A 9,294-nucleotide genomic window follows, 5' to 3' on the forward strand; every position below is an offset into this window, starting at 1 on the left:
GATCGGGTACAGTCAGGATTTTGTTCTCACTCGTTCTCCGTCCGGAGTACGGAGCAGAGCAACCCAGTCATTACTTACATGCAAACTTCGGTGAGTCAAGTCACAGACTCTCTCTCAGCGGCCGGTTTGTAGCGACTGCCGCCCTGACTTTCAAGCTTAAGTAGAAGTTAACCTAACCAGATTCCTTGAAAAGTTATAGCCAGATTCAAGAATTTCCTCTTCCGGAAATATGTGAGGGCAACTCGGCGAAAGGTGGCCACATCTGATTGGTCTTTCGGCAGAGGTTGATTCGATTAGCACGTGGCTAACTTAACAGTGGGGAGCTTTGTGTAAAAAAAGCTTCTGATTCCAGAAACTCCAGACTTTTCGAGCCCTCCTGGTTTCTTGGACTTTATTTTTTCGAGTCCAGTGATTGACGGTTACCCTAAACCAAAGAGGGTAAGTAAGTAGACTCTGGCAAAGTGGGTGATTTGGTCTGCAACCCCTTTGAGTCTGTAGCGGGTAAAGTCCAAAGGGGATCCAGGGTGAGCTCCGAAACTTCGATAGGCTTTCCAGAACGCTCAGACAGGAGGAGTCAAGACTTTTTGGACCAAGCCAAAATCACGGACGCTATCTGGAACAAGGTTAATATCCGTAGATTAATGACGATTCTATTTATCATGATTCGATTGCTACGGGAGCACATCGTCGGAGTACTTCCGTAGAGACTTCTGATCTTGATACGACTCGTACGAACACGCGGGAAGAGGATCTGAGCGCTGAATGGTGAGCTTGAGGTATTACCCCTTATTGATGATCTGCATTGCCAGCTGAATGCGTCTTCCGTTCTTTGGCTTTGGGACGTGAGGAACAGTACCCACCGAGCTTAGTCCTTCCCAATGTGGGACAATGTGGGAGAATGTGGATGACCGTTCCCAGGCTGTTATTGTGGGGCTCGAGAGGCGGTCTTTTCAGATTGGGATCGGCTTCGATCGTTTGAAACCGAAATTGATTGCTTCTAGGAGTATTGGTTGGGAGTACCGAGGCAGAAGGGAGGAGAATGCAGTCGTATGTACTCGTATTGTGGAAAATTCAATATGTGCAGCGAATCCATAGATCGAATGATATACACAGCAAAATATTTGTACAAATCCAAAACTCCCCAAACCCTGTATCACCAACGCCGTCCAAAGAAAAAAAAAAAAGAAGAAAGAATAGAGATAGCCACCGTAATCATGTTATACAATTGTCGCGGTCATTGGCCGATTATGGCAGCCACGTTCATGGCGCTTCATATTGCTGCGGACGCTAAAGGCTTTGCCACAGCCGGCATGTGTGCATCGGAAGGGCTTCTCGCCCGTATGGCTGTGCGAATGGATGCGCAGGCTGGATGGTCGCGAGAATGCCTTGTTACATGTCCGGCACACATATCGGTCATTGTTTTGCGAATATGTTGTCGACGTCGACTGCGGGAAGTAATGATGATGTTGCCAGGTGGGATTGGCGGGCGAAATCGCAGGAGCAGAATTACTGGAGGCCGTGGAGTATGGTTGCGGCTGCGATGGTGGTGGTGGCGGTGGTGGCGCCGCCGTCTGCGTTTCCACGGTAGAACTGCTGTAGCTGCTCAAGCTGGGCGCGGGCGACGAGTACGGCGCCGAGCCTAACCGGCTGTCAAAGGAGATCGATCCGCGCTCAGCCGGTGGCGTCGGGAGAGGGGCCAAAAGTGGAGGAAGAGTCGTAGTTGGTGATGGTGCCTGGACCATCCCCGGAACACTGCTGATGGAAGACGAATGCGAACGGGTGCCTGAAGGCTGCTCATGGAGTCCTGAGCCCGGTCGCATGGGCGGCGTTGGAGGCAAGGTGAACGGCCGTGGGTGTTCTCTTGTTGGCGAATGGCTGGCCCGTTGTCGCTCTACACCATCGTTAGCCACTGGGGTGAATTGTTTTTCGGGAGACCCCCATCGAGGGCAAGAGACGGGAACATACTGGCTGGGGGCATGCCATCGGCACATTCCAACAAGCTGGAAATCGATGGCAACGAACATTTGCGCGAGTCCTCGGCCGGTGGTGACAAGGGTTGCCGCGGTGCTGGCGGAGGAGGGCAGAAATATGATGTGCGCTCCTCGTTGAACTGATCGTAGGTTCGGGTGCGCCGTGTATCGCTCGACGACGACGACACCGGAGACACTAAGCTGGCCACGTTCATGATGGGGCGAGAAAAATAAACAAAAAAACCCTCTGATAAGCTGACTTGAAGTCGAGCAGTTGACCGAGAAGTTGAATACTTCTTAAGAACAAGAGCTGGTCCACAATCCAGGAACCCGGAGGGGAGACAGCATTGCTCGCGATGAGAGACTACGTCCCGAGGGAACCCTGCGACTAATATGGAGCCAGCAGCATCAACTCCAACTCCATGCTCTCGGTAAGGAAAGTTAATATGAACCGGCAACCAACCGCCCTGCGGATCATTCGAAGACTGATGGAACGGCAATGATGGGCAGATTGACCGTCTCCACAGTGCACATCCCATCCCGGCTATCTTGCGGGCTGAACGAGGGCTCAGTCCGGAGTTACGAGGCACGCAGCGTGCACCCACGCACTACGCAGACCCCACGGCTACCAGGCTCGTTGATTTGTTCGATACACGGGGGAGCTTAGACTCCCTCAGTTGAAACGCTCGGCGACGCGCCATGGCTGTCCGTAACGTTGACAGGTCTTCTTCGGGGCCGACGCCGCGACTGCCATGTCATTTCTGGTTTAGCGTGGAGTCGATTCGTACCATACGGTCATGCCAATACGACGCGTACGGAGCGTTCTCGGCTGTGGAGATGGTCGTTTTACTGTGGCTGAACCGTCCAGACCTGCCTAAACCAGGTGCTCTGGTAACGCGGTTACAGTACCGGGAAAATAGGCACCCCTTTTCCCTTCATTCCTCTCCAGGTCCGGAAATTGTCGCGGACTCGCGGGCATCCAGGATCGGAGGAGCTCCGTCGATGTTGGATCGACGAATGTAATACCGACTCGGGACGAAACTTACCGAGCGGCTGTCGCGTGAACTCCGTCGGTTCTTCGTATTGGGTCCGTACAAGGAAGAATAGTATTGTGATCTTTTGATTTCGTGTTGAGGAAAACGAATGGGCAGGGGAATTCTCCGTCTGGGATGTCACCGGGGTTACTTTGCAATTCATTCCGGGCGGCATCGACGGAGAACGCATTACGATCATGTGTGCGATGGGCTCAATTTCACCGACAAGGGGAGCCTGGGAGGGTCTCTTCGCAACTTCACTACTCCCTACAAAGAGTACAGTCGATCGATCCCGCTCAGCGACATGTAACCTCTGACCCACTGTAATAAGTTCTGTCTACGAGGGAGGTCTTCCTTAAGCGAGGCCCCATCCACTTGCGTGGGAGATTGCGCCAAGGCTGTCTAGCGAGGATCCTGGATCCGTGAATCATGATCGGATGCTGGCGGCAGATCGTTTCCTCCTCGTGGCGATAGTGGAATGGAGCTTATTCTTAGAAGCTTCCCACGGCCAATGGACAACTGCCGTGGCACTTGTCAATCCGGTCGATCCGCACAGCAAGTGACCCACAGAATGCTCACGGAATGCGCAAGCGAGGGCGTCTGTCGGGGAGAGACGGCTAATTTGCTCGAGGGCTGCCCGCGATTGGGCATCGGAAGGGACATCACTGATCAGCAGCCGTTCTTCCTAGGTCCTCGGATCTGCCCTTCTGTCCACATCCTCGGCGGTTGGCCGCGCCGCGGGGCCTGGGACATCATCGAATGTCGATCATTGATTTTCTGGAATCCGGCATCAACAAGCGATCAACATGTCCTCGTCATGGTCCGGAAGAGAACTGGTGATGACGTGCACCGGACGCTGGATGAAATGACGACCGCAGGATGGAGTGCGGGTATGAACGGGGTATTCGTTGATAGCAATCTCAGACCCCCCCCCCCTCGCCGATGACGGAGCCCAGTTGTGTAAGGATTATGGAGTCGGCTCGCTGAAAGTTTGAAGAGAGAATGAACTCAAAACTCTCCATGAAGCGATCGCAGGGTTCAACCTCATTGCCCGAGTCGCCAACGGATAGCCCTCATCAGGCCATCGATTCAGGTGCGTTCGGGTTGTCTTTGCTCCGTATTCCTGCTCGCACAAAGACAGGCTCGCACACGCCACAGTTTTGCTTCCCCCGTAATGCAGCGTAGCTGCCGCTGCTCTGCATCTCCACCGTCCAGGTCTCCAGGACGATCTTTGGCTTGGCAACGCTTCCCGTAACCGTATCGTACATTAGTAGGTTATATCCGTAGTTCCGCTAGTGTACATCCGCTTATACCCATTCCGGGATAGTACATGTGTCCAGCTGTTGATCAAGCTGCTTTCACACACGCCGATCTCAAAGAGCACTACTCTACGAGGCAGGTACAGAAAAGGAACTGAATTGCTTTTTGCTTGGGGAGAGGCGTTGCTGGATAACCTATGTCGAATCTACGAGCACTATCGCTTGCAGCAAGCCACACTGCCTCAGCTTGTCACATAGGTTATCACTTCCCCTCCTAGGGAGGATACAGCTTTAATCTGATTGCTTCTTCACATAATGACAAAGCCTTTGTGTGAGTTGCATCTAGCATTTTTGACTTTGATGATGAGGTCAGTCCGTCCGTGGCACGATCCACAGAATTCACGTGGCCTTTGCGATGCCTGTTTCCAGCCCGGACAAAAAGTCGGACATAATGCGCAACCTCAGCCATCCATCTTGCAGCGCCGCAAGCGGCTGGGCAATTACTAATCGCTTCGTGATCCCCTTTAAACTCAACTCAGAGCCCTAACTGAACCTTAATGCTGACCCTCGCCAAATGAGAACGGCAGAAAAGCTCCGTGTCTCCGTGAGGCGTGAGCATGAAGATGCCGTGTCAACACTCGACCAACTGGCTTTGTTCAGTGCACGGAGTACGAAGTACTCATACGAGGACTTCGTATCATTAGCAAAACAGCAATCACGACATAATAAAATGAACTCATCGTATATCAGCCTTTGTCGAACAACAATGGTGTGATCAGAGCTCGTATGGCGGGCGTCACCTGTCGCAAGTCTCAGCTGTCATCGATGCAAAAGTTTCTACAATATGATTTTTGATTTTTAATCCCTGGATGGAACTAGCAGAGGTCGAGATGGTGCCAATGTCAATGATGCATGCACAAACTTTAAATTCGGCCATCGTCACTTCTGTGACTTCAATGTTTACATTCACCCTTTCTCAAACGGAAGGGAAGGGAAGGGAAGGGGTGTGTGGTTCAGTGTGGAGCGATCACAGCGTCAAGCGCTAAGCGGTACGAGAATGTCTCGGCCTCAGTTATTCAGGGAGTAGGGTGACAACGGCGGAGTGCGCGCGAGAGGGCAACCTGCCAAGAACGAATAATGGATCAGACGAAGATCAATGATCTGCCGGTAGACCGAAGAGACCTCGAATCCACTATCTGCCGTCTGATTTGATGATGGGTGGGAACCCTGGATGATCTGGATCATCGAAATGGAGCTCATGGAAGAGATTTTCCCACCAGTTTGATTGCCAGGTCTCAGATTGTGCATGTTGTCCACTTGACCATGAAGGCATGGCCCGTCGTTCGTGAACGTCCAGGCAACCTCCAGACCGGCGATGATGACCGTGTCAAATTGTCCACGGCATGACAATCCCCGTACCGAGCGGTGTAAACGCCAGACGCCATCCAACATGTTAACGAGGGTCCACTCTATGCCTTTAACCTTTTGTAGGGGCTATTATAACAAGACTAAAATCCAACGGCTCCCCACCTGTCAAGAAGATCATGCTCGAAAGCAACAAGCGGAGCACGAGTATGCACCGGGTGTTATTCAAGTTATGCCGTTGAGCCTGTTGATCTAGCGCGTCGGGGAGAAGGAAATCGAAATTCCATGTCAGCTTTACTAAAAGAAACCCCCTGGCCGGGACCATCTGGTCATCAGTCCCAAATCCCGAGACTCCCAACCTCCCCCCCCAAAAGGTACCACCCTCTTGATTCGCTAAAAAGAAGCCTAAGTCCGTCCTAAGCCGCCAACTTGCCGAGAACCCGCATGCCCTAGCACTGCGAGCGGGACTCTGCCATCCAGATTGGATGCATCTTGGGTTGCATTGGTTGCCGCAAACCCACGAATCAGTTGGTGCTCGGTAAATTGAGCTGCATAAGTAAAGTCTCCGACTGGTGATTGCCCTTCCAGGTTAAACCTGGCGGCTGTTGTTGCTGTTGCTTTGTTGCTTGTTATGTTGACTGACGACTACACCGTACTGTGCGTAATGTTGGTATCTGATCAAGCAACAACTGCAGCAAGATATTCCGTCATATTCCCCGTGCTTGATATGTTGTCAACTTGTGGGACATGATCGTCGATCGTGCGGCGGACCACTCAATGCCTTTTATAGTACGGAGTATTATGATTTGGAATAGCTAAGAACCGAATATCGAAAACCTTTTTATCTGATTGTCATACGGAGTACATGGGTAAAAGTCGGGAAAAATGGTTAACAAGTCGACAATAGCCCCGTGCTTCATTTACTTTTTCTTTCATCGCTACAGGCTGACGCAGCATCCATGGATTGACACGCCTCAATATCTGCCTTTCGCCCCAGTTATGGTTAATTGATTGAGGATACTCGGCCCGATCCCATTGCAGAAAGCTAAAGCAAGTCAGGCAACAAAACACGTCGAACTCACTGTAATCCAAGCAGGGTAGTTCTCGAGGATACTCCCGCCTCATTCCTGACGTTCATGCCACGACAGTCCCTATTATCGACAATAACGAATCCTATTATTACCGATGCGCTGCCGTCCGGGTTCCAAAAAAATCCGCCTCCATTTTGCGTGCATATCCTTTTTCCCAGTGAATCCAGCGCCAACAGCTGTGTAGTACCAACACATCATGGAACAATTCAAATCCATCGTCGGCAATCACAAAGAAAAGATCAGAGTTTGATCGCAGGATGGCATTACTAAAGTGAGGCATTCTAGATTTTTGATTTTGCTCTAACCTGTATCTCTCTAGTTGGTATGTACTGTATATGACTCTATATCCGGCCCGAAGGATCATGCATCCAAATTCAACTTCTCCAGCAGTCGATCCAACTTACCCATCAAGATCTGATAATTCACCGCGTCGCTCCGGAACTCGTCCTCCACCACCTTGCCATCCAACGTCCGAATAATGGGGGCCTGGGCGGGCGGGGGCATACTGGCTACGGGTGTAATCCCCGGTTGAACGACTTTGCTATTATTGTCCTGCGATGGCTTTGCATCGTTCTTGCCCAAGTTCAGCTGTTCGACTCCGTCAGTGATATACTGGGGTTCAATGTCAGCGGCTGGCTTAGCCTCGCCGTAGAAATTCGTTGGTGCATTGGCCGCGAGCATTTCCTGAAGTCCCGTGTCATCGAAGCGGTACCGGAATCGCTCGCTGAGGTAGAACCGGATGTCGTCGAGCAGCTCGATCGAATCCGTTTCCTCTCGTTTCTGGATTCGTGCGGCTGACTCCCGAATGATTTCCGCAAACTCCGGCCTATCGATGTGTTCCTCGAGGTGGTATGCAAAGTATCTAGCCGCGAATTCCTCTAGACGCTGGACCCGTGTCATCCAGGCTGCCCGAATAATCTCGTAGATGTCGATTTCCTCTGCTGCCTTGACAGGATCGTTGGGACCCTTGCTGGATCGCGTCTTAGAGGCGCGGTCTTGAGACATGCCAGCGCTTCCAAGGCTGCTAATCACCACCGCTGCTTTATTCTTTAGCCGTTCGATGAGAAGCTGATCCGCGGTGAAGAGAACGTCCACTGCAACGTCCAAAGAGAAATCTGCCTTATCCGTGTAGAAAAAAGCCAGGATGACCTCTAACACCTCGGGCGAGCAGTCGACTTTGATAATGTTCAAATGTTCCGTCATTTGCGCCTCTTTGAATGTAGATGAGAACATTGCATTGAAAAATTCGGATCGTAGCAGCATTGCTCGATGTGCCGGGTACAAAACTGAAATTTGGTCTGCTTCTCCTGATGTGACGGCTTCTGAGCTAGGGGAGTCCCGGTCTTCCGCTTCCTGTTGAGAATCTTCATCGTCTTCCGGCAGTGGTCTATCAGCCCGTAGGAGGACGTCAGCAAACACAGCGTTATCGTGGCCCCATTTCACATCCTGCACTTTGCTGGTTTCGACTACTATTTTGCGCCCCAAAACATTTTCGCGGAACCAAGATTCAATCTCATCTCGGCCTCGACTCGTTTCCGCGGCCCGCCTCTGCCTTGCCTGGCGTCTGTCACTCGATTTCGACACGCTGTCTAAGAGACCCGGGATGTCGAGAAATCTGCTTATCCCTTCAACGCTTGCTCTCGCTTCGCTTTCCGTAAGCCCGGTTCCTGGACCACTTCGCAAATCCCGCTGCGCATCTCCAAAATACATATACCGAATGGCCGCCCCAAAAGCCTGGGGTGACACATCGTCAGGAACCTGCCACGACTTCAATCCTGGTGATTCGGCAAAAAGCCGTCGAAAATACGTTGACCGGGCCGCTAGAATAAATTTGTGCAAAAAAAGAGAGTCACTCCCGTCTGTCACGACGATATCCCAAGTTTTCGGGTGCTCCTTCGCTAACAGAGATGATATGTGAGCGGCATACGGCTGCAGCGGATCCGTTGACTTGGAATAGTCGTAGCTAAGTAGCAAGCTCCGTATCCGGTCATTCAGAGCGATGTACAAACATCTAAACATCCGACTAAGTCAGTAAAATGCTGCATGGACTTCAAGCGAGGAACGAACCGCTCTCCCTGGAACGTATCTCTCTCACATACTGCTCCCGAATCAAGCAACAACCGTACTACCTCGTAATGTCCACAGTAGCTCGCCTATAATCAGGGTCAGTTGCGCAATTCTGTGGCAACGTTTTCTACTTTGAGCCTTTAGCGACTTGGAACGCACCAGAATCAAAGGAGTGTAATCAAAACTGTCGCGGGCATTGATATTTACTCCCTCTGATATCTTCTCCTGACAGACTTTAAGATCGCCTCTTCGGCATGCATCGCACAACTGTTTGAACCCTTCACTCAAGTCCAGAGGGCTCTCCTCCTTGAGTGCTCCCTCGCGGATCAGCTTCTTCTCATTCTGCGATCGGACAACTGGCTCTTCTTTCTGAAGCGACCCTTCCTCGACCATAGCGAACGCAACGTGCGCGACGTGTCAACGGAGGGCTGTGGCAACAGAGGAGACTCAGTACGAACGGCTAACCAAAATCCAATCCAATCCCATCATATGCGGGGAGATTGTATTA

The 9,294-nt window shown here is 51.5% G+C and overlaps 3 protein-coding genes across 3 annotated transcripts; 1 reads left to right on the top strand and 2 right to left on the bottom strand.

The window, feature by feature from the left end:
- Nucleotides 1-1,217: 1,217 nt before the first annotated feature.
- Nucleotides 1,218-2,185, bottom strand: VTN49DRAFT_3580 (uncharacterized protein; the record flags this gene model as incomplete). The annotated part of the gene is made up of 2 exons (XM_069411432.1): nucleotides 1,218-1,891; nucleotides 1,966-2,185. 2 exons carry the CDS (start codon nucleotides 2,183-2,185, stop codon nucleotides 1,218-1,220), a joined length of 894 nt encoding a protein of 297 aa, XP_069268051.1.
- A 1,390-nt stretch (nucleotides 2,186-3,575) lies between these two features.
- Nucleotides 3,576-4,189, top strand: VTN49DRAFT_3581 (uncharacterized protein; the record flags this gene model as incomplete). The annotated part of the gene is made up of 2 exons (XM_069411433.1): nucleotides 3,576-3,905; nucleotides 3,995-4,189. The coding sequence occupies 2 exons, from the start codon at nucleotides 3,576-3,578 to the stop codon at nucleotides 4,187-4,189; spliced, it is 525 nt and encodes a 174-aa protein (XP_069268052.1).
- Nucleotides 4,190-7,079: 2,890 nt separating this feature from the next.
- On the bottom strand, nucleotides 7,080-9,179 carry VTN49DRAFT_3582 (uncharacterized protein; the record flags this gene model as incomplete). The annotated part of the gene is made up of 3 exons (XM_069411434.1): nucleotides 7,080-8,730; nucleotides 8,787-8,872; nucleotides 8,946-9,179. The coding sequence occupies 3 exons, from the start codon at nucleotides 9,177-9,179 to the stop codon at nucleotides 7,080-7,082; spliced, it is 1,971 nt and encodes a 656-aa protein (XP_069268053.1).
- Between the last annotated feature and the right edge of the window lie 115 nt (nucleotides 9,180-9,294).

This window comes from Thermomyces lanuginosus, assembly GCF_041956635.1.
Source record: "Thermomyces lanuginosus strain ATCC 200065 unplaced genomic scaffold VTN49scaffold_29, whole genome shotgun sequence".
Classification (NCBI taxonomy): domain Eukaryota; kingdom Fungi; phylum Ascomycota; class Eurotiomycetes; order Eurotiales; family Trichocomaceae; genus Thermomyces; species Thermomyces lanuginosus.